Source organism: Lepidochelys kempii, chromosome 3, assembly GCF_965140265.1.
Source record: "Lepidochelys kempii isolate rLepKem1 chromosome 3, rLepKem1.hap2, whole genome shotgun sequence".
NCBI classification, from domain to species: domain Eukaryota; kingdom Metazoa; phylum Chordata; order Testudines; family Cheloniidae; genus Lepidochelys; species Lepidochelys kempii.
This window is the reverse complement of record NC_133258.1, coordinates 105,906,966-105,931,839: the sequence shown is the minus strand read 5'-3', so window position 1 is coordinate 105,931,839 and position 24,874 is coordinate 105,906,966. Positions and strand designations below refer to the sequence as shown.

General features: G+C 39.2%; 2 protein-coding genes across 15 annotated transcripts in view; one reads left to right on the top strand and one right to left on the bottom strand.

The window, feature by feature from the left end:
- The window catches only part of REPS1 (RALBP1 associated Eps domain containing 1), a 106,899-nt gene extending 92,333 nt beyond the window's left edge, over nt 1-14,566 (top strand). For 13 of the 14 annotated variants that reach the window (XM_073337463.1, XM_073337465.1, XM_073337464.1 and 10 more), the window contains 7 exons: nt 1,555-1,673; nt 4,145-4,209; nt 7,674-7,859; nt 8,522-8,617; nt 9,196-9,344; nt 10,071-10,176; nt 13,215-14,566. In XM_073337463.1, the coding sequence (XP_073193564.1) occupies nt 1,555-1,673; nt 4,145-4,209; nt 7,674-7,859; nt 8,522-8,617; nt 9,196-9,344; nt 10,071-10,176; nt 13,215-13,283 (790 nt within the window). In that variant the 3' untranslated portion in view covers nt 13,284-14,566. Of the gene's footprint in view, nt 1-1,554; nt 1,674-4,144; nt 4,210-7,673; nt 7,860-8,521; nt 8,618-9,195; nt 9,345-10,070; nt 10,177-13,214 lie in introns of those variants that run through there. The other variant, XM_073337475.1, reaches the window with a different exon arrangement.
- Nucleotides 11,945-24,874, bottom strand: part of ECT2L (epithelial cell transforming 2 like) — a 60,199-nt gene continuing 47,269 nt past the window's right edge. Inside the window, exons 19-21 of the mRNA XM_073337461.1 lie at nt 23,722-23,810; nt 21,535-21,707; nt 11,945-18,812 (exon numbers count right to left, since the gene is read on the bottom strand). Coding sequence (XP_073193562.1) covers nt 18,682-18,812; nt 21,535-21,707; nt 23,722-23,810 — 393 coding nt within the window. The 3' untranslated portion in view covers nt 11,945-18,681. The remainder of the gene's footprint in view (nt 18,813-21,534; nt 21,708-23,721; nt 23,811-24,874) is intronic.

Sequence of the window (24,874 nt, the reverse complement as noted above, 5' to 3'; positions counted from 1 at the left end):
CTGGATTAGATGATCTTGATAGGTCCCTTCTGGTCCTACTATTCTATGATTTACGAAATAAGAACATCATATATAAAAGAGGTTTTTAAAAGCCCTGAAAATCTAGGTGGGGGGGGGGGGCAGCGCTTTGTACAGTAGGACTGGAAATCAACGTTGCTGTTTAACAGCATAGGATCAGTTTCAAAGTTATACCTTAAAACTAAAATAATTAGTGACTTCATGTAGTAAACATTATTAAAACTGTTTACAAACCCTTTTTGGTTATTTTATTAACTTGTAGTACAACAGGTGGGAAAGTGTTTTCCAGTGTTACTTAATTGCAAAGCTGATTCTTTGTCTACTTCTATATAAATCTTTACATTACTGAGATGGTGGTTTTTGTTGATGTAGCCATAGTCGCTTGAGGAGGTGATGTTGCTACACGGACAGGAAAAGCGCCTTCCGTCAGTGTAGGCTGCATCTACATTGCAGGGTTATGCTGACATGGCCTCTGTAGTATAGACTCACCCCCAAGTTTCTTTTTTAATTAAATGAGTGCACCAAAAGTACTCTAGACAAAAAATCTCATTCAGCTAGTACTACAGCAACATAAGACTTCATCTCTTTAACCTCATTCTGAGTTTGGGCTTATTTTGTTTTACATCAGATTTCCCCTAAATCAAGGGTTATCAAACTGGGGATTGTGACCTCTCGGGGTTGCGAGACCCCAAGTCTTGCTATGCCTCCAGCATTTATAAGAGGATTAAATGTTTAAAAAGTGTTTTTAATTTATAAAGGGAGTCATACTCAGAGGCTTGCTATGTGAAAGGCGTCACCAATACAAAAGTTTGAGAAGCACTGCCTAAAAGGTGTAAGTCTTTGCAGGATCTGCATTTGTGTTTGGATCTTGACATTACTAATATGTCTTGCTTCATACAAAATAACAAAATGCCCAAGGATAAGGGCAGTATTTCTCAAGATCCTAAACAAATGCACTAGGTAATAGAAACTTCAGATGGAAGAGCTAGCACTCACATCTGCAAACATACACTGAGACTTCCTCAGCTTGATCATGCTCAAGGCTGACTTGTATATGAGTGAGGCAGAACCACTGGAAATTCCGTTTTCTTTAACACCATCCCACTTAACAGTAGAAAGCAATTCCTATTCAGGCTATTGACAGAAACTTGCATGTTTGACAAAAGTCCTGATCATAATGGCTTCCAGTCTAGGTTGGATATTGCATACCTTCTCCTGAATTAACATTTGGGATGTCTACTGTCAGACGCTATAAGCTTCCACAAACGTTACAGTAGGTAATGAGTGCAATAAGGAGGGCTAATATGCATTTTGAAGAGAAAATAAAGGTATAAAAACAAGAAATTCAGTTATCAGAAGCAGGAAACACCAGTTTCTTGCTTTAAAAAGTAAATTTGGCTGGGGAAAAAGGAGCTGATGGCAGCTATTAATCTTGAAACAAGATTTCTTCATATAGATGTTTTGGGTTGCACTTTCCAATTGAATTTCTACGGTTCTGGGCGTCTAAGCCTCTACAGAGGTTTACTTGTTTTGCAGGTCACATTCAGGAACATCTCCAGACAACACGGCACCACCCCCACCTCCTCCTAGGCCTCATCCTTCACATTCTCGATCATCATCTTTAGATATGAACAGATCCTTTACAGTTACTCCAGGTAGGTACATTATATGTCCATGTGTTTGCTACTTTGTTTAGTACATATTTATCTTAACACTTTCTTCAGAGAAATTTTTTTAACTTTATTTTTAAATAGACAGCATTAGGTTTGAAGTGAAAGGCTGAAAGGGTTAAATCTGCTGATAGCTTTTATTAAAATGTAGACTCCCTTTTAAAGGAAAACAGTGGCTCAATCAACAACTTAATTAAAACAGTAAGTTCCTAAATAAAGTGTCAGTACATGAGGCAGTGTAGTCAAGTGGATAAACAAGAGCATGGGAGCCATGAACCCCAGTGACCCAAATGAGGACTCCACATTTCAAATTGAAAGTGCTCCAAATTCAAAAGTGCTCAAAAGTAGGAGTTTGTGACAGATGCAGATTCAGATGCAAAAGGATGGTAATAGATTTATAGCCTCAGAAGATTTTTACAGGTAACTTACTGTTTTATTGACAGAGATGCTGTCTTTATAATTTCAGCTCATGATCTTAAAGTACTGTACAAAGGTTTTTCTGCTGGGGAAAAAACTGAGGTGTAGAGAAGTTTACATAACAAACTAATGATGTGAGGAGTAGAACGCAGGTCTGATTCTCAGTCTCTTGCTCTGTGCTTTTGCCAATTTTGTGTTTGACCAAAGAGGCCACAGTATTGTAGCCTTCTCTGTAGTCATGGTTTGATTTAACCAGTTGCTCGCCCCAAGATGAGGGCTTACACCTACTTTAATCTGTGAGAGTTCAGCCCACAAGATTGACTATAGCAGAGAAGTTTATCAACAGAAGGGGGACCCCACGGTGCACAACAGAAGCTATCTAGTGCTCTTTCTACAATAATTTCTCTTAATAGTGTGACAGGGTCGGACCAGATGGCTACAGGAGAGTGATAGAAGGCAGATATTTTAGCCCCAGGTTAAGTATGTCCCTTTTCCCTGGGTAAGGTAACAGGGAAGGTTCCAGAACAGTCAGGAACTTTCTGGAAACAATTAAGGCAGACAGGCTGATTAGAACACCTGCAGCCAATCAAGAAGCTGCTAGAATCAATTAAGGCAGGCTAATCAGGGTACCTGGGTTTCAAAAAAGGAGCTCACTTCAGTTTGTGGTGTGTGTGCGAGGAGCTGGGAGCAAGAGGCGCAAGAAGCTGAGAGTGAGAAGGCGTACTACTGGAAGACTGAGAAGTACAAGCATTATCAGACATCGGGAGGAAGGTCCTGTGGTGAGAATAAAGAAGGTGTTGGGAGGAGGCCATGGCGAAATAGCCCAGGGAGTTGTAGCTGTCACACAGCTGTTGCAGGAGCCACTGTAGACAGCTGCAATCCACAGGGCCCTGGGATTTCCCTTCATCCCCCCAACTCCCTATTTGATACCAGAAGAGTTGAACTGGACTGTGGGTTCCACCAGAGGGGAAAGTCTCCACTAGGGGATTATTGTTCTTCCTTTCCCCATGCTGGCCAGTGATGAGGCTAACTGAGTGAATGGCAGATTTGAGCCACGAAAGTGGCCAAACTGAGGGCTGCTGTGAACCTCTGAGGTGAGAAAATCTGCCAATAAGCGCAGGACCCACCAACGCAGAGTAAGAACTTTGTCACAATAGCCAACCATACAATACACACTGCAGTCTGGTAAAGGAGACACCAATTCAGGACGTTTAATATTTGGATTACTCATATGTCTTGGTGAAAAACAAGTGTTAATCACCATCAGTGGTAGTCATGCTGATGTCTCTTCTCTCCTCCCCCCTTCTTCCTCCCCCTCCCCCACAAATAGGGGCACAGGCGAGGGTATAGCTTTTATGATGCGTTACACTGACAGCCACTGGACTTCATACATATTTAGGAAGCTTTTTACCCCTTTTCATTATTTGAATTTTCACTCCCCGCTGCTTTTGGGGTGCCTTGTTTTTCATAGGCTAATTCGTTAGTTCTCATACTCATTAACGTTTGTCATCTTATCACCATAGTAACAGCAACATTAAGGAAGTTTCTAACAGTTCACCCTGGCCACCAACAGTTACCTTGTGGTGTCAGCTAATCCCTAGTAGACATTATTATCCAAACTCAGCAATTATTTTTAAAACATCAGGATATCTCAAACAGAAACAAGCTTGGCAGGCTTATCATCAATTTACTTATACTAACTTACCTTTGTAATATAGCTAACTCATCTTAAGGCCTAATTTGGCTATGCCTGAGACCTGTAGGCTGTATGTTGTGACATTAATTAATACTTATATTTTACCTCTGTATCTTAAATATAGCTGACACCTTTTATCCTTGGCTACAGTATAATTGTGGCATGTCACTCACTGAAAAACAGTCCTGGTTATGTTACCTTATGCGCAGATAACACGGCTTATTTTCATGTTAGCAGAGTGGAAAACTAAATACATGTTCATCATATTTGCAATGAGCATGTCCTAACATATGGAAATAGCCCTGTCATCCAACTGTCATTCAGAACCTATGTCTCTTCACAGGACAGCAACAAGCTGGAGTTGTTGCCTACCCTCCTGCAGTGCCTCCAAGACCACCACCCTCACAGGTGAAGTTGACTTACTCTGTGACAATTTTTAAAAAAATTAAATAGTGTATATAATTCTTTGCCCAAGTATAATCTTTCAGTCTGTTGAATTTTTAACTTTGCTTTAAAATATGTGCAGCAAGTAAGCACATAAGGCTGGTCTTTTGGAAACATTGGGGGGTATGAATGTGTACCAGAACTTTCAAGCCTAGGCTTCTGCCACCTTGCAGGGCTTCCCCAGAAAGATGAGGACCTGCTCCTAGGGAAGCAATGGACTAAACGGAGACCTGAAGTACTTTTCTCCTGAGGTCAGTGGGAAGTGTCTCTGGTCCAGGAGCCACATGGGAGGTGGGGAGCGGCAGAAACTTATGGACACCATCCCCAGAATAATTCCTGGGTAGCAGTACAGAAATATGCTATACAACTACTGGGCCGTGAGTTGGGGGGTGGTGAGACAGACCACCCCTTGGCAAAGGTCCCCTGTTCTTTGTGAACTCTCACCTGAAACCTGACTAACTCACTGCACCAAACATATGTCTGACAGGATACTTACCTTACATGTTGCTCTTCCTGGATATCTACAGAAAGCATGTAACTTGTCAAGACTCAAACTTATTGAGATGTATGTACGGGTAATGTCTGTGGAATAATGTATTTATCTAAAGTATGCTTTACGGACTCGGAGTAGAAATTAGTCACCTGAGTGTGTCTTGATGATCCATTCAAGCAAGAGGGAGTTGCTAATCAGTCCCTAGTCAGCTGGCTAGGCATTGCAAGGTTCTATTGTCGATCCTTGCCACATCCCAAAACAGTCAATGGAAAACCATGAGAGACCATGACAAACAATCAAAACCATTTAAAGGTAGAAAAGAAACTCTTCAACAAGGCAGGAATTCACCCGGCCTGTTTTCAGTATGACATAGAGCTTGTCTACACTACAGGTTACTTTGGTATACTTTACGTAACTCAGGAGTATGAATAATCCACATGTAAGTTGTATTAACCTAAGCACCGGTATAGACATTGCTATGTTGGCGGGAGAGCTTCTCCCACCAACATAGCTACTGCCTCTCACCGAGGCAGGAGTTAAGCTCTCCCGTCAGCTTAGAGCATTTCCACCACAAGTGCTGCATCAGTGCAGCTGCACTGCTGTAAGTGCTGTAGTATAGAGAAGGGCACTGTGGCTCCATCACTGAGGAAATCCCTTAAGGAGCAGGGAGCTTCCATGAAAGCGTTTATCCTGGTTCTGGTGAAATTCGCCAGCTTTGCAATGGGCTCAACTTTGAGGGGGCAGCCTACTTTATTATATATGAAAGGTAAATTGATAAGTGTAAACTCGGGTTTGCATTTAAGGATTCTGTTTCGTGTTGTAAGCAGTTACCATGATCACTTTCTCACTAGTTAAATCGTTATTCTTTCTTAAATAAACCAACTTTTGTTTTATTATAAGTGCTCACAAGTGTTGTATTGACAGTAGTGGTGGTTTAAGGTAAAACTGGTAAATTATGGTACACTGCACCTTTGATTGCAGAGCATCTGAAATTTCTGTGATCAGTCAATATTGGGCTGTATCACAGGGGAATGAGTCAGAGACTCAGGGATTGCAGTGCACATATTGTTAACCTGCCTGGCGAAGGAAGAGCTGTCACCATCAGGGAGCTGTCACCCAGCTACCATAAGAAAAGACTCTTTCTCATTGGAGGCAAGGGTAACAAAGGTGACTCATAGCTCTGGGTACCCTGAGAACCGTCACAGGTGGCATGTACAGTTTTAAGTGCTATGAAATTTTTGCTCACATTCATGTCCCCAGAACCTTGCTTTGCGGAAATTACTCACTTCCCTCTTCCTATTAGGGGAGTGCCTAAGTAACCATCTTAGGCAAAAGTGTGGGTTGACCCTGACTGGCTAAAACATTTTTTTAAAGCGTGTAGACAAGGGTTTACCACAAGTGCCAAGTGGTGTCTAAAAATGTGTTAAGATGTATTGGCTAACACATTTAAAATATCACCTATTCTTCTAGTGTTCACAGGGTCCCACTTAATACATGGAGTTTTGCAACTACCCCATGAAGTTTCTTGGTGACACAATACAAAGTCCTATTTAGTTAGCTGCAGGGGTTGCCTCATGGTTATAGCTAACATCAGGATCAAATATAACCTAAATATTTAAAATGGGTTCTATGTTAAATTCATGCTAGTTCACATCGGAATTTTTAATCAAAAAAACCCTGCCTTCATGCATAACCTTAATTTTAAAAACACAATTTAAAAACTTTTTGATGTGCACTTTGTCATGTTATTTATTAGCATGTCACAGTAGGAAAAGGTTTTATCTACTTTACTGCCAGCCACCCACCTTACTTTAAATATTAAAGTACATTAACCTTGAGACTGGGATAGAGGATGGAAGAAAAAGGGACTTCTCAGTTTGCCTTCCCCAAAGTGACAAGCTGCTCTTCTAGAAGTAGCAGTTTGTGAGCCTCCAGCCACTTACTATATCAGTAAATATAAACTGGGAATCATTCATTATCCTTAGTTTTTGTTTTTCTTATAGGAATTGAGTTGAAAGTGGTTGTTGCAAACTAATCCTAAAAGAATGCTTAACTTCTTAGAGATGACACAGAAAAGGGGTCAAAAAGTCTTATTAATCCTAAAATAAATTGTTGATAAACATGTATATTCAGAATAGGAGGCAATATAAAGGTTATACTTCCCCTAATAATTATCCTTCATATTTCTGCTTCTCAGGGGAGAATGTTGTATAATTCCCAAACTATTTTAAAAACAAAAGGTTAAAATTAACAAGCTGTACGCTAAAAAGCCACAAGGTACATCCAGGAGCGCTTTAAATGATTGGTATGCCACTTTTATGCTTGAAGGTACTCTTCCGTTGGCATCAAACACTACAACACTCCCAAGCAATGGACCAACATTTTGCTCCAGCACACCCTGGTATTGCTGCATGGTTTCTCCTCTCACACTGTTCAATTCTGAATTGTTGTGTAGCCTTTAGGTTCCAATATTCCATCTGCCCTTTTTTGTCTTTCACCTTCCTGCTGTTTCAGTTTTGCTCCAGAAGAGCAGTTTGGAGGAAGGATAGATTTTATCCATTCAAAGAGAAGTACACTTGGAAAAATGGAAAACAAAACAGTTTAGGTGAAAGGAAAGAAGTTTAACTTTACCACTGATCATTTTTGTACCATTGATAATGGACTACCAAAGTGTTCTGCCCCTTGTTACAAATGTTGTAGTCATTTTGTACTTGTATGGTAAGAAACCTGTTTGTTCTAGTGACAGGATAGAAACTTCCAAGCATTATTAAAAGTCTAAACAAAGGCAGTAACTTCTGCAGTAATACATTAAACAATTGTCCTTGGTTAGCATTCTTGCATAAACTCTTGTTTGGACAAGATTTTGCTCCTATGTTATGTCAGTTATTTCAAGAACACAGTATTAGTAATTACTGTCATCTTTGTTTTGCTATAGGGTGCAGGTCCTCATGTGCATCGCCCAGTGGATGCTGAAAGCCTAATAGCTCATACCAGTACCTCACCTCAGCAAATACCAGAACAGCCAAATTTTGCAGACTTCAGCCAGTTTGAGGCATTTGCTGCATCAGGTGTAAATGAAGAGGAGGAGGATGAAATTGAAACACATTCAGAAGTCTTGCAGGTCAGTGTAAATGGATATATTGTAGACCACTTAGTGTTATACACTGGTGTACCCTGTTAGTTATACCCAGTAGACCTTGCATAAATCACTTCCTGCGCCTGTTTCCCTGTCCACTGTTTGTCCAGTCTATAAACTCTTTTGGGCAGGTACAATCTTATTGTGTGTGTTTTTGTATAATGCCTAGCATTATAATGGGGCCCTGATCTTTGTTGCAGGCCTTTGAGTTACTATAGTATAAATAATATGTAACATCTGATTTAGATCAGAAGAGTTTCAAATAAGTTTTTATTATTTGGTCGTCTCTTTATACTGAGGTTAGCTCCGGTAGCAAGAGGTTATAATTTAGGGTCCAGCAATCCTCTCTTGTTGCTGCCTCTCATGAAATGTAACTTTCCTTCATGTCTCTGATGTGATCTTATTGCAGATCAGAAATAGTGAGAGTAGTGCGGCTAGGATGGTGCTGGTAGTCAGCTACAGCCCTGTCTCTCCATCCCTGAGCCTTTAAAGATGACTTGGTTTCACATAAGAGACTTGACAATGTAAACTCTGTTCGTATAACGGAGAACATACCAGTCTGACATACCTGGCTATCATCCTAATTGTTACAGAATTAAATATTTGCATAACAATACAGTGTTTCTAAACTGTCTCATTCTCTGTAGGTTGAAAAACCCTCTGATTCTGCAGGCTCCCTTAGAGTCTCCAAAACAGATGCCAGAGTTGAAGAGAAGGCAGCTGGTAGTGTCCCTGTTAATGCGGTACGTAAAATGAAATTTAAGGGGAAAGTGTAGGTTTTAACACATAGAAGAATGTGTATTAGAACAGTTGCCAGTTAGTGACTGCTACACCTGAGTTTGCAGAAGCTTCCATTTGAAAACTCCATTTTCAAAGGCTCAGAACTTCTTGGAATATTTACATTTTTGGCTAAAATATTACATGCTTGCTGGGCTGTTTTCATCTAAAATTATGACAGTAAAGGCTCACTTTAATGAAGCTAGATTGCTTACATGTAATGATCAGGTTGTTACCAAAATTGATTCTTACAGGGGTTATTTTTAGGATTTTAGTCCATGGGGAACAGATGGCTGGAGCAGTTACTTTATATATATAAAATTATACCCCAAGGTCAATTACTACTCCCTTGAGATGAGTTATTCTCATGCAGTTTTTCTGATGCTGCCTGAGAGAACTCAAGTAGACCTTGACAATGAGTCAATGTCTCAGAACTTGTACAGTAAATAAATTAGTTTCTCAGAAAGTTTTGCACAGACGGTTGATTTGAGCAGAAATATAATTCACTGAGATGTTTGCTTATGGGCTGCCTTTTGCCTCCCAGGGGAAAGGCACCACCCCTCTTGCTCCACCACCAAAGCCTATTCGCAGAAGGTTAAAATCGGAAGATGAGCTGAGACCTGAAGCTGAGGAGAATACACAGAAAACAGGTGTCATAGCTGCTGTTCTTGCTTCACAGCCATCTATCCCTAGGTAACCCAGGATGAGTATGAATACGTCTAATATTGGGAAGTTCACATTTAAACAGCAAATAAAACTGTTAGCTTACGGAAGAGCTACAAGAGATTTACAATGTGTTGAATAACTGATTGTGGCTGTAAATCATATATATAAAACTACTGAGGGAGTCAACATAAATGTTAAAGGTTTTTTAATTAGATCCTCCCAAAAAATGTCCCGAGTAGTGTTGAGAGATACCTAATAAGGCACTCCAGTTGTCTGGATGAAAAACTTACTAACGTTTTGCAAAATACATTGACTATCAAAAGTGCTGTGTAAATGTTAATGTTGTATTGTTAATTTTAAATAAAGTTGGTGAGTATGGATGGTCTTGAACTTTACCCTCAAGTCTATGCAAAACACAATCAAATTAAATTAAAGTCAATCTGGCATTGTATCAGTAGTCTGGAAGGTGTAAATTTATTATAGCAATTTAAGAATGTAATTCATTGTATTTGTTCTGTAGGAAACGGGTATGCAAAGCTTTTGTGCAAACAAGGCTAGTGTACTATGTGTTCTAGTCTGTAGAAAGGAAAATAAGTTGGAAGAATCACTAAATTATGTAAAAAAGTGTCCTCTGTACAGCTCTTGCTGAACACTTTAAATAGGGACTAAGGAATTGAATATACTTACCAAAGTTATTTCTTGGAGTGCTTGGCAGTGAAAAGACTTCTAAAAAACACTTTAATATATCCTCAGGTCCGTGGGGAAAGACAAGAAGGCAATTCAGGCATCAATTAGACGCAATAAGGAAACAAACACTGTTTTGGCCAGATTGAATAGTGAATTACAGCAACAGTTAAAGGTAATACCATCATTCTCTTTGTATGTCAGTTTCTGAGAAGTAAGTGTGTGCACATGTGTAGGCTGAGATAGCATAGTGATGGGGCCATTTAAGTACTGAGATAGAGAACTGTGTACATTAACACACACATTGTATATGGGTGAGGGCATAGGAGATAGCTATTTAAAATGTTAAGCTGTTTTTATACGTAAGCGAATAACTGGCTAGGCACTAGTACTGCTGAAAAGGATCTGTGGATAACATAGTGGATCATAAATTAAATATGAGCCAGCAATGTGGTATGGTTGTGAAAAAGGCTAATATTCTGGGGTGTATTAATAGTGTTTTATATAAGACATGGGAGGTAATTGTCTCACTGTACTTGACACTGATGAGGCCTCAGCTGCGGTACGGTGTCCACTTTTGGGCACCACGTTTAACGAAATGTGGCCAAATTGGAGAAAGTCCGGGGGAAAGCAACAAAAATGATAAGTGTAGGAAACCTGACCTATGAGGAAAAGTTAATAAACAAATAAAACAAAAACACCTAAGCATGTTTAGTCTTGAGAAAAGATTTGGTGAGGAGACCTGATAAGTCTTCAAATATGTTATAAAGAGGGCTATTATAAAGAGGAAGGTGACTGAGTATTTGTTCTCCATGTCCACTGAAGGAAGGATAAGTAGTAATCATCTTAATCTGCAGCAAGAGAGATTTGGGTTTAGTATTAGCAAAAACTATATAAGGATAGTTAAGCACTGGAATAGGCTTCAAAGAGAGGTTATGGAATCCCTGTCATTGGAGGTTTTTAAGAACAAGTTGGACAAACACCTGACAGGGATGGTCTAGGTATACTTTGTCCTGCCTCAATGCAGGAGGCTGGAGTAGATGACCTCTCAAGGTCCCTTTCAGCTTTACATTTCTATGAGTCTGATTACAGGAGATAGCTATTTGCAATGTGCTCTTGTGGAACTCTGAAAATAGAAAGGACAAGAAAATTAGTTTGTGTTGAAGTGTTTCTACAAGATGCCTTCTTGTTTCTAATTATCTTGATATTACTAATTAACATGCTGTTAAGTATAGCAAAAATAAGACTAGAAGAATTATTAACTTGTACACTTAATATCACTGTTCTGAGATGAAGGTACAGTAACTCCTCACTTAGTCGTCCCAGTTAACGTGGTTACGTTGCTGATCAATTAGAGAACATACTCCTTTAAAGTTGCGCAATGCTCCCTTATAGTGTTTGGCAGCTGCCTGCTTTGTCCACTGCTTGCAGAAAGAGCAGCCCATTGGAGCCAGCTGGTGGGGGCTTGGAACCAGGGTGGACCAGTAGCCCCCCATCAGCTCCCTGCTCCCCTAAGTTCCCTGTGCGGCAGCCTCCCAGCAGGCTATCAATTGCCAGCAGTTCAGCTGTCCCTCCCCCACTGCCATGTGCTGTTCCTGCCCTCTGCCCTGGAGCTCTTCCAGGGAGCCTCCTGCTTGTTGTGTCAGGGCTGGGGGTAAAAAGAGGGGTGCTAATGTTGGGGTGTCCCCCTCCCCCCTGCTCCGGCCCCCGGCTTACCCCATCTCCATAGAGCAGGGGGGAGACACAACAGGGCTCAGGACAGAGAGAGATTGCTGGCAGCAGCTGCTGTCTCAACTTGGTGATCTACTTAAAAAGGCAGTGTACTTAGAGTGGGGTCAGCGTAGTTAAAGGGGCAGTGCGCATCTCTCTCACACACGCGCACGCACACACAGTGTCTCTGTCTGCCATGCTGTCTCCCCTCCCTCCATTTTTGCTGCCTTGCAAAGTGTGAGGCTACATTAACAACAATATGTTAATCCTTGAGGGCCCAGCCAATTGCTAGCTCATCATTTAGCAAATAGGCAATCCCTGGGAAATATCCCACCCTCTTCCACCCTCTGACTTCACCACCTCAACCAAGCTTCACGATCATCATTGCTGTGTACAGTATTAAATTGTTGTTTAAAACTTATACTCTGTGTGTGTGTGTGTGTGTGTGTGTGTATATATATATATATATATATATATATATATATATATATATATAAAATAAAATTTGGTGAAAAAAAATTTCCTGGAACATACCCCCCCCCCCATTTACATTAATTCTTATGGGGAAATTGGATTCACTTAACATTGTTTCGCTTAAAGTTGCATTTTTCAGGAACATAACTACAATGTTAAGCAAGGAGTTACTGTATTTGGAAAACTAGCAAAAACACTTAGAAGCGCATTTGTGTTTTTTTCCCTCAGCCTTGAAGGGGGAGGAATCAAATCCTGAAACATGTTAATGAAATGTAAAGCACAAAACACTGATTCATTTCATAAGCATATTATTGAAAAAATAGAGGCCCAAAATGTCTGAAATGCAAAAATTGCAGTTCAGTAAATAAACACAAGAAAACAGTCTAACCTAACTAGTTAAATTGCTCACTGTTGTCTTGTGCTTTACCTTTTGAATTTGTCTTTGGATGCCAGTGTACTTTTACCTAATTTATTTTTTCAGCACCTCATCTTAGTTATGAATTTCATACTAAACCAATCCAAATGTGCTAAAATGTTGAATTTATGCTATCCTGGCTAGATAGGAGTGCAGGTCATTTAGAAAACTGACAAGTCTGAATTCAAATCTGTATTATAGTTCTTTAAAGACAGTTGGGATGGGTGAAATTCACTGAAAACAAACTTCAAGTTCATGAAACTTTAACCAAGTGAAATTCTGCCTCACTCTTCACCCAATTTTATTTGAAAATTATTTATCATGTGTATAAATTTATGCCTACTTATCCTTGCCTAGTATGTAGGTGGCACAAAAAGGAATGTAGCCTGCTAAATGGCTTTATTTTTGAACAAAGGTCTCATTCAGAGTGTGCAGAATTCACTAGTCGAGGCTCTGATTCAGCTGACGGGAGGGGGTCCTTGTATTCTTTAAAGAACAACTTGAGGTGAGGGCCCAAAGCTGATGCTAACATTTACCTTATTTTGATCACAGTAAGAATTTTTTCACAATGTTTTTTCACTTTGGACTGTAAATTGAAAATCTTTCCTTTCCAGGATGTTCTTGAAGAGAGAATCTCCCTGGAAGTCCAACTGGAACAGCTTCGACCCTTCTCTCACCTATAAGCCAATTGCCGTTAACTGTGAATTTACTAAATTTGGAAAGGGGGATTGGGTTCAAAGCCTATTGAAAGACCCATTCATTCAGCTCAGTGCGCTCTTTTCAACATTACATTTTGTGATTCTGTTTTGTCCAGTTTGTCCATCTGTGCATTTTAACTCCAATCCAAAAAATCAGGATAACTTTTTTCCTTGAATGTTATGTATCTTGGCACTGCCTCCCCTGCCATTTCCTTGGGAATGGATGATCTTTCTGCTGGAGTTGAGTTTGCACAGTTTCAGTGGCCAAACACTTCAAACTGGAATTAATTACCTAATGGTTTCTATATTTCATGTCAAAGAAAAGGACAGCTCGTCAGTTAACTTTTAACATTAAAGCACACATATACTATAAATGCCTCTTACACTGCAGCATTTGTTTTATTGTATAAAACAGGAAAACTAATCTGGTATGTGAACCAAAATTGATCTCCCAAACCTCCTTTCACAAGTTAGCAAGTGATTCACAATTCCAGAAAGCCTGCCTTTTTTGCAATAAAGTAGCTCCCTCAGGCTGCCACAGAATTTCTTGCAGGCTACCTTGCCATATCATCTAAAATTGGTTATTTCATCTTTGTTTCATATTTTGTGCAGTATGTGACCAGATTGCCAGGTGTTCACATTTTTCCACTCATGATCTTGATTCAGCCGCATGCATATAAATGACCTATGGTACAACTGATACTACACGTAACAGACCTTCCTCGGTCATCCCTTCTGTGAAAAGAATTGGGTGTTAATTCCCAATGTATTGATTGCACATTTTCCTGAGCACTACCTGTAAATGCATGCTTCACACATGACCTTTTATTAACAGATCATATCCACCAGTCTTTACTGTAACAGATTGTACTGTCAAGTAATGTGTCAATACCTCTCTGAACTTCTAATTCCCAGCCAAAAAATAAACAGTTTGTTTCTTAGGACTTCTGGGTTACCTTCTGTTACCTTGTCTCCAGGCCTTATTTTTCTGGCATATAGACAGGCTTCACTATTAACAAAAAGTTCTCTGAGTGTATCCTGTTGTTTGGGTTGATGTACTGTATTAGGATTTGTTGAATATTGTATGATACACACCTTTTGATCTCATTTGTAAATTTGCATTAATTGCTGACTAACAGCAGATATTCTATTTAATGGCTTCTTCTGGCTGTGGGATCATAGATGTTAAACCGCATGGATGTATCTCAGCAGAATCAGAACTAGCAATTGTGTGATTTTTACACCAATAAAACAGCACAATATTTTAATTTTGTTGATTCATCTTTAACTGGAACTTGTAAAACTCACAAATCTGCAGGAATATATTTTTAAATCTTTTTGATGGCAGTCACAAGGAGCAGTAGATCCCTTCGTTTTTCTAGTTTTCAGCTGTTGGCCATCTTGGATTTTCTTGGTAAAGTGAGGCTAGCCTTCATTTATGTTAATATAGCTGCAAAAACTGTCTCATTTCTAGAGTACAAGCATAAGGGATGCAGTGTGGTGCAGTGGCTAAAGCACTGGACTGGGACTCAGATTGGGTTCCATTCCTGGATCTGCCACTCACCTACTGGAAGACCTTTGGTAAGTCGTGTTACCTCTTTGTGCCTTAGCTTCCTCATCTGTAAAATGGGGATAATGATACTGACCTCCTTTGCAAAGCTCTCTGAGATCTATTGATGAAAAGCACTAAGGTAGAATGGATATTATCTTAAATTTATAAATAAACCTAGGTATCCTGTATAAAAGCAGAATGCTGCTACAGTGTAACTCTTGGGTGAAAGAAGGTACTTTCACAGAAATCTAGATAATGTAATTTATTAAAGTACCTTCTGAATGTAATCAAACTAAATGGATCACAGTTTAGAAGTCGTTGACCTTCCCTGCTTCACTGTTGGTTTTAAATTAGTTTCTTAACCATGTTACCAATTGATTATTGAAAAGCACATTTTAAATCAAATTTTCCACAGTTTATGCTATTTACTACTTGCAATTCTGTTTGGACAGTGAAAATAAATTTGTATGTTTCCCTTTCTGATTACTGTACATTGACAGGATACTTGCAGTTTTCAAAAATACTGTGGGGGAATTTTACTACTCTAACACCTGTTCCAGTTATGTTTTTTGAAAATGTCATGGAAACATTGTTTTCTTTTGTACATATTTTGCAAACTAGCATTCCTTAACATAGAAGTAATGAATTTCACACTGTGAAATGAAAAAAGTGGATCTTTTTATTTGTATGTAGGTGGATTGAGATTTCTATAATGAATAACTTGTTTAAAAAATAAACTGCCTATATAGAAATCACACTTGCACAATATGTTGTCAATTAGTAGATTAAGTGTCAGACTAAATTTAGTGAAATCAGGTATAAGCAAAAAGGAGAAATGCAAGGCAACCCAGAAAAGTTAATAGTCTAAGATCACTTCACCGTTGTAACTAATTATCAAGGAGCTGGGTAACACTGAAAGACCGTATGCTGCACTTTCCAGCTGGGTCCTCTGGTACAATCAAGGAAAATGATTTTTTTTTTAAAACTGTATGCATGTAATTGTCCATGCAGTTTTGTTTATAAAAATAGATTTTTTTCAAAAAAAAAATCATAAATCAGACATTCAGACCTTTGAATTAAATGTAAAAAAAACTTTTACTCTCAAATCCTGAATGCATGATTGGATCTCAATGTCTCAAATCCTTGCAATGGAATCAACAAAATTGTACATCAAATTAAGAGCTTAATTGCAGTAATGCCACTTTTCTATCTAGGCAGGAGAAATAGGATGACTGTTTTTTTTAAAGATTTCTTGTGATTTATTTTGAATACTCATTATGTGAACTTTAAACCAAATTTTTAATTCAGAAAAAAATCTGAACTATCTAAAGAGCTAGTTTAATTTCTCATCTTCACTACAGTCTTTTGTTTTAAGAACATCATATTACGTGGTGGTCATCAAAAGTTAACTCATCTAAAAAATGTGGGCAGGATTTATTTTCAGTAAAAGGTAATTCTGTCTAATTCCTAGAGGAAATAGGTGGGATGCAAAACATAATTGTTTTAATGTTCCCTCCTCATTCCCTTCTGTCTCCCATTTGTTCTAGCTACCTGTTGCATCTTGTTATAATCCTAGATTGATTCTGAGCTCTTTGGGCCAGAGACTCTCTATTTGTACAGTGCCCAGGAGAATGTGGTTGCAATCTATGATGCTGCTGCGTGCTACTGCAGTGTGAGTAGTTTAGGGAATAAATAGGGGAGGAAGGATAAATGCCGATACAGTTCATACACAAATACGTGTTTGCACACAGTATTTTTCTTCAAACTGTTTGGAAAAACTTACCTTATTACAAAAAGAAAAGGAGGACTTTTGGCACCTTAGAGACTAACCAATTTATTTGAGCATAAGCTTTTGTGAGCTACAGCTCACTTCATCAGATGCATATTGTGGAAACTTATTACAGGCTGCTATAACAAGCAGCATCAATTTCTTGGTCTGATTTTTCTCTTCCCTCTAGCACCTTCCCCCCCCCCCCATCTTTTCTCTCTACTAATTTGTCTCTTTTCTTCCACCATTCCGAGTGCTGGAACTGTTGCTTTTTCCCCCTCAATACCCATTCATTGTCCTCTCCCATGTCTGTTTATCTACAAAATAAAATTGAATATGTGAAAAGCCTTTTTTTAAAGGCAGTGCTACTTTAAAAAGACTGTCAGTGTAATAAATTATTCTTCCTGCTTTTTCTTGTCCATTTCAAGCGTCCCTCATTTTCATCCCAAAGGCACCAGTTCCGTCTTACATGGACTGGATTTTTATCACTTATTACTGAAAAATATATCTGACATCCAGACTAGAGAATTACAAAATGAAGGTTATAAAAAGTTAGTTATACTAAAGGAATGAATCCACAGCATTTTTAAATTTCCTACATGAATAATTTCTGTCCTTCATTGAGTCTGCCAAACATTCTGTTCTTCATTTGGGCCTTGGTAGGTTGAGATACACTTCTCCTCCCACCTCTATTGTGTGCTCATAAGTCTTATTCGCTAAGGGCTTCTATACCTAGCAAGTTCCTCTGTTGCAAGCCAGGGTGTGATCTATAGTGCACCAGCTTACCCCTCAGTAACGTCCTGCGTGGTCACTGCTACAGTGCAATGAAAGTTCTAGAGTGGTACTGCTCTTTGAGGTAGCAGTAGGCTCAGCCGCCCTTGGGAGTTTCACAGCACTGTGGTAATGTCCGTATTGGACGTTCCTGAGCAGCAAGCTGGAACACTGCGGATTCGCACCTTGGCTTGCGGTGCAGTAACTTGCTGTGTAGACAAGCCCTAAAAATAACTTACCAAAATACACTTACAGAAGAATTTGTCTTAATCTGCTTTTTAATAGTAAGCACAAAATCTCATCATTTTACTGAGAAGGAAGTTCTTGAGAAGTAGTGTTCGAAGCATTGTATGTCCTAACCTTTAATGAACACATTTCTATTCCATGAAAACAAATTGCGAGAATTCCTTGACATTAGATTCTTAAATGTAAGAACAGAGCCAGAACAAATAGTAATTCTAGAGGAAAGATAATGAGCTGGCTGTTCATGTAAATTCTAAACGTAACTTACCTATTCTTGTTACTATGGTGCTTAAATACCTTCTACAGCAGTCCTTGCTGGGTGATTTCATTTTCAGCTACAGAGTTACACTTCCAAAAGCTATGTCTTTGTAACATCTAACAACTTATTTTTATTTGCCAGAGCCTGTATACTTTATTATTCATATTGCTGTACTAATTTTTTAGTACAGTTTTCACTCAGTGAGGAATTATGTGAAAATCCAGGACTTTGGTCTTTAATAAAAATTGCAAAAAAGTAAAATGTTTCTATCTCCTTAATGCCCTTTGAAACTATGATATAAGGACTTAATGGGTAGTATACTGAGAATATACCAGTTAAAATGTCTTGTTACCCATAACCGAACTGTAGTGTTGTCCCCTCGTGCAATCACTGGAGAAAATCTAAAGCCCTTTTCATAGCAGATTCTCGATGAATTAGCAGCTTTCTTCCGGTTTGTCATACAGTGAAGATCTTTATGAAGGCCATTAAGTCATATTGTGCGGATTTTGCGTTAAGTTCTGAAGACGAAATGGATTGTAGTAGTGTGATCTTTTCAAAAAAGGATCAGTCTTACAGGTCGACAATGAGTGCTGATTCTACTGTAAGTTTCTGCAGTCTGAGGCGCACACACACAATGGTACTCTCTGAGCCACTATCAAAAGGAATGCTAACTTCTTGGTAAGGTGCGGAATTTGAGCAAAAGTCCTCAGTAGGAAACTGCACAAAAATCTGTTCACAAATAATTAGTGCGCACTACAGGAGTTGGGCATCTGAAACACTAAGATGAATCTCAATTCTTTTCAATGCTACAGTTGATTGCCCTTTGTAGTGCAGATAGCCATGTAAATTTATCATCTTCATCCTCTATAGAACAAATCCACTGGCGTTTTGGGCCTTGTAAAATAAATGCATTCTTTATATCTGTTAATGTGTAAAAAAGAAAGAGAAAGGCTTTAGTGTATTAACTGCTCTTGACCAATAGGTTATCTAAGGGATAGGTGGTAGTTTCATAGAATCTTGCAAATAAGCTTTACTCTTAAATTCTGACTTCCAATGGTTTAAGGACATAATGAATAGCAAAAAATACTTCTGCTTGTCTGATTTAAGAATATGTAGAGCTGTATCATATGGGAAACCCCTAGAATACAGCCCACAAAGTGAGATCGATATCAGAGGGGAGACACTGGACAGTGTTAAGTCATGTTTTTAGGAATCGTGTTTGCTAAAAGTTTTAAATCTAAGGATATGCTGACTTTCAACCCTACATTCTCCTAAATTGGTGTATAGGCATAGCTCCAGTGACCTGCACTGGGCTCTCTGAGGGAGTTATGCTAACTTAATCTAGCAATGGATCTGGCCTTCTCTGTTTAAGATTTCTTTTTTTACTCTGTTGGTTGCTTAGGCTCTTGGGGATGGGGAGGAGCAGACAGAAGCTACTAAGCATTTCACCATAGGTGGAGATTGGGAGGGGTATGGAGGGGCATTGCGTCCCCAAACTGGATACATTGCAGAGGTGACACATGGTGGGGAGGGTCAGATTTTTCTCTCCTATTTGGCCCTGCTTCCTCCATGCGGAGCAATGTTTGGGGGCAGAGGGGTGAGCAGTGATACTAGGCGCTGTGTCCAGGTCAGTTTCCCCACATGGGCTGCGTAAGGGGCGGGCAACAGAGCAGTTCCTGATCCTTCAGCTGGGGGCCATTTCAATTTTACTAGCCCATAAAGTAAGACACTTGTCCCAGAACCACAGGTATCTAGACGTTCTAATAAGCACCAGTAAGACTGTAGCAAGTGAACATAAGATCAGAGCAGCTTCCCAAGGGTCTGTGCAGTGTACACTGACTGTGTCAAGCCCAGGTGAGTGACAGAGTGAACAAGGAAGGTTAAATGTGAGTGGAATGTGCTCAAGCAGATGGGCAAAGCCATCGATTTGTTTGATATGTGCATTGCATGAACTACTTCTTAAGAACTAATTCATTATGGTTGAACAGGGAAAGGATCAAACTTGAATTTTTTTTTTTCAGGTACAGGAGTAAAATTCAGCCAAAATGTCCAGATATCAGAAACAATTATTGAATAATGAAAGCTTTTAGATTGTGTAACGAGAGCAATCCACCTGCTGAGGAGAGCTCAAGGAGGAACAATGGAAGGGTTAGCTCCGACGGGTGCCCTAATTAGTGCTGTGTGAATAACAGATGTTTTGGTTTGCTGGCAATTCTGAAAAATGGAAGGAAAAAAAATGTTTTGGGTCAAACTAAAATCAATGTTTTTAAAATGTTCAGTGAATCGAAACCTAAAAAGATTGTTTTGGACCGAATGATGTGTTCTGCTTAAGCCGGAAAAAAAAAATTAAAATGCTTGAATCTCTTTAATTTTTAAATAAAATGAAGTACATTTTCAAAATCATTTTGAATCAAAAAATGAAAATCTTTCTTTCTGAAAATGTCAACAGAACACATCCATTTTTTCAGAATTTTTTTAGGCTTTATCATCCAAAACAGTGCAGTGAAAATGACACAAATTCACAATGTTTTGTTGTCACTCAGTTTGTATTTTTTGCAGAAAAAGTTAGCATTGGAAAAAACTTCATGCAGCTATAGTCCTAATGGTGGGTCTGTCTCTGAAATCTAAAGCCTCTGGAGCCTCAAGGAGGGAGGGAGGGAGAGAAGGAAAACACAGCTGCAGGGTGCATTCTCCAAACCCTGTTACTCATACTCTTCTGCCTGCTAAATTACAGGAAGACTTTAGGCAAGCTTGTGTTCTGTTCTATATCTCCTTTGCGTTCAGGGTCCCATGAAAAGTCACCAGTCCCTACTGACTGCTGGCAAATACTAGTAATAGTAATTTGGAAGTTAAAGTAAGCGGCCTGGGAGTTAAGCTGATCTACTGCCTTGCACTGTGACAGTGGCAAAATGCAATATTGCTGTCTCCCATTGACATATGCTGGCTTTTGCTTCAGCTCTTGCCCTGCCATGATGATGATGATAGCTTCCCGTGTAAGTGATGTTTAATTGTTTAAAACACTGTGTGCACAAGTGTTTTAATCTATATGGGATGTAGAGGGAGGGAAGAAACCATGCAAGGGTAGGTCTGCACTAGAGTTTTTAACTTATTTGCCAATTAACTGAAATTAGTCTGTTTGTACATGGTAGTTGGAACACTTCACAAATGCTTGTTCCAGGATAGGCACACTTTTGGTTTACCCTGCACTCTGTGCTTGTGGCTCTTCCACACAAACATGTACAAACTTGTTAGTTAAGTCATTTGGCAATCAAGTGAAATTTAAAAAAAACAAAAACTCCAGTGTAGGCAGACCCTAAGCCAGAACTCTATAATGATCAGAACTGCTCAACATGGGTCTGGGTAAGGGGTGATGATTACCTAAAGTGTAGTGTTAGCTGAACTCTTCTGTATGGTGATTTAGTCCATCTGCTTTTGGGAAACACTGTAAAGAACTGTAGCTTGGTACCTTACAGCCTTACACCTCACCCACATAAATACAAAGGGCCCATCCTCATACTTACATCAGTTCTTATTTAGGCCAAATTCAACTGCAATAAAACAAACTAACAGCAGATTATAGCCCACAGCATAGAACATTCTAAACTGACATTATTGATCACTGGAGGAACATTATAAAACATACATTTTGAATGTGGAATGTCTTCTACAACAAGCCTGTGAAGAGCTACTGATGCCAAGAACTGGTAAGTTGTTTTTGGGGTCCGTTCAAACGGAATATAAGAGATGCTACGGTTTGAAATAACAAGTGCATCGTTGAAAAGAAAGAGGCTAAGATCGCTGATGTGTTCATAGAGCCTGTCAAAAGGGAAAAAAAATTACTTGCATGCTTAAAACTTTGAAATATGTGGAAATCTAAAGAGGCTTCTGAGAACTAGGGCTTGTCTACACTACCGCGCGGGGTCGATCTAAGATACGCAAATTCAGCTACATGAATAGTGTAGCTGATGTCGACGTACTTAGATCTCCTTACCGCGGTGTCTTCACTGCGGTAAGTCGAAAGCTGACGCTCTCCCGTCAACTCCACTTGCGCTTCTCGATCTGGTGGACTGTACTAGATGCGATAAATCAACTCCCGCTGGATCGATCACTGCCCGTCAGTCCGGCGGGTATCGTAGACAAGCCCCTGGTGTAACTATGTCGGAGTTATTCAATACTGCTACAGTATATTAATATCAGTATGTTTTTCTTGTCTTTCTAAGTAGTGATAATTGTGAAGGGGCCAATAACACAGGGAAGATGATCTGACATTGGAAACAAAAGTGGGGATGATAGAATCTTTAAGTTCTGTATTATATTAATTTACATTGCAAGTAAAATACATGTAGGGCTACAATTACAACTTCGGGTTCTGGTGATATCGAACATTCACGCTTCATTCTCATAGCTGGTTATAAGAATCCCTTAAGCTGCAGCTAATAGAGTTGGAGAATACATAACTTTTTTGACAATCCACAGAGGCTTCAAATTTTCTACAATATTGCTTGCTTCATTCAATTTTGGTTTTTAATTTAAGTCCCTAATGGCTTTCAGGTGAACTGAGAATCCAATTAGAACTTCCAGCATTTGGGAAGTGGCTGTTCCTTTATACCAAGTTGTTTGGCTGCTCTGTCTTGTTAACCGTGAAGAGTTGGAATTTGAGTTGTCCGTTGCCCTGTTTTCAGTAGAATTGTGGCTTCACTACAAGTAGCTTTCTCTTCTCATCAAGACTGAGTCCTTCTACCTTCTATTCTTGGCACTGCCAGCCTGTTGCGAGTGTTCAAAACTAGGTTTTGAAAAAGAGCTTCTCTCATATTTATGTGACAACAAACTTGGAAAATTTTAGATCTAATACTACCAGTCTCTTAATTTCAGTACACATTTTTGTGGCTCCTCAGTTCTGGAACTAAGCTATTTAAATTGCATTGTCCCCTCATCCAGGCCAGGTTTTGAACTTTCCTTTAAATGTCTTCTGTTTACATTCTACTCTTAAACATTGTAATTTAGAAGAATTACAAGCAGGAAAATTCTTCTGCAATTCATACATATACAGCTCCAGTCATGTTGCTGTATGATGAAGCAGAAGAAGATGGTTTGTAGGAAACAGGCTCTTACTAAAACACACATCTGAAATAGCAGCAAAAGATGCAGAAAATGACCAGACAAGTGAATTGTTTTTTGTAGACTTTTCTCAGTTTCACACCAGCATGAAAACCTCCTAAATATGGAGCTGATTATTTTTTCTAACTTTTACAGATGATAGAGAGCTGACAGGTTCTGGTTCCTCTGATGGAAATCAAAAATTGAAGCTGGAAACAGTCACATCTAAGTAGTGATATCATCACTCTGGTCAATTAATTTGTCTCCACAGTTGAGACAAAAAAAAGAACCTGTCGGAAGAGATGGGTGCTACCAGATAAAGAAATGTGAAGGCAGTTTATTCTTTAGTTACTGTGGCCTTCAGCCATGTAGGCACACTACCTTTGCATGAACCTGATGATTATCCAACTTGAGTATTATCTAATATTTTAATTCAGTGCTGCCTTAGAGCTCATAAAAGGAAAACCAGAAGAATGCAATTTGCTACCTGCTTCCCGCAGGAAGTTGATGGAAGTGGAATATGACCACTTCATGCTAATGACTGATCTCTCCTCAGTGCTCCAGAGGAATATGTAACTCCTCTACTTAATTTCTTTCCACTCCAAAATTTCCTCAGGCACATTGGCAAGGACCTGGGACAGCTTCTTTCCAACTCCAAATTAGTAACCAGTCACCTGTGAGATCTAGTGTTTTATCACTCCCCCTTTGGTATTTTTTTAATATATTTGTTTACCTGAATGAAACACAGATTTCCTCAGAACAGCAGCTAAACTGGGATACATCTTGTACTCTAATCAGATACCTGTTGGCTTCTAATAAATTCTGTGGATTAAATATTACAGGATTAAAAAATATGGAAACCAAACTTTGGTTTTAGAGTTTATCCAGATATGCTAATTACAAGATTAAGTCACAACAGACTGACAATGAGAGAATATGGGGTTATTTTTTTTTGTTTGTTTTTTATTAATCACGCCTCCTTTGTGGCCAGAATTTTGATCTGGGTACTGCCTCTAAAATAGATTAATACTGTCAGATATCTTTTGGTTATTTACCAGATACAGAAAAAAAAAATTCTGCAAATTGTGGCTTCTCCTGAAATACATCTCAGCTGAATTAGACATTGACATGGCTGAATGAGTCATCACTTGGCTTCCACTTTTTAGCACGTTTAATTAAGCAAATGTTATAGGTAGGACTGGCTAAAAATTTTCTGTCAACTATTTTTCAACAAATTTTGGGGTTTTTTTTTCATGTCTGCTTTCCACAGAAAATCTCAATTTTTCATCAAAAACCCCAAAAACTGAAATACTTTGAGCCCCAAACCAAAATAATTTGGATATCCTGCTGTGGTGCCTCGTGAGACTTGTACTTTGATTTCTTCATATCCCCGTTCTTTGTATGGGCTGTCCTCCACTGCAGCCTACATCTCCCATGGAATACCTGTGGGATTCCCATGATGTTACCCTCTCCTTACGCCCTGAGGGGAGACTATGGTGTATCATGGGAGATATAGTCCGACCAAGGAACTTGGCCTATATAGGAAATTCTTACATGTAAATTTTCATTCTAGGATTCTCCATGTCAGTCACTTTACGGTAGGACATTCCCCATCTCCACATGAACTAGGGGCCGAGCACTTCTTTGGTCTGAGCCTGGGCTACCCCTGAGGAAGAATTCCCCAGGATGATAGCCACCAACGCTGAAAAATGCTAGCTATACTGAAGTGTAAAAGTGCTGTTCAGCTCAAACCACTTGCAGCAGAACTTCTATGAAATGTAGGTATATCCTGGAGGAAACCCCTCTTCTCTTTCAAAGTACTGAACAAATGAGCAATAGGCAGGGGGGAAAAAAACTAGACATAATGCTGTTCTCCAAACGGGGCA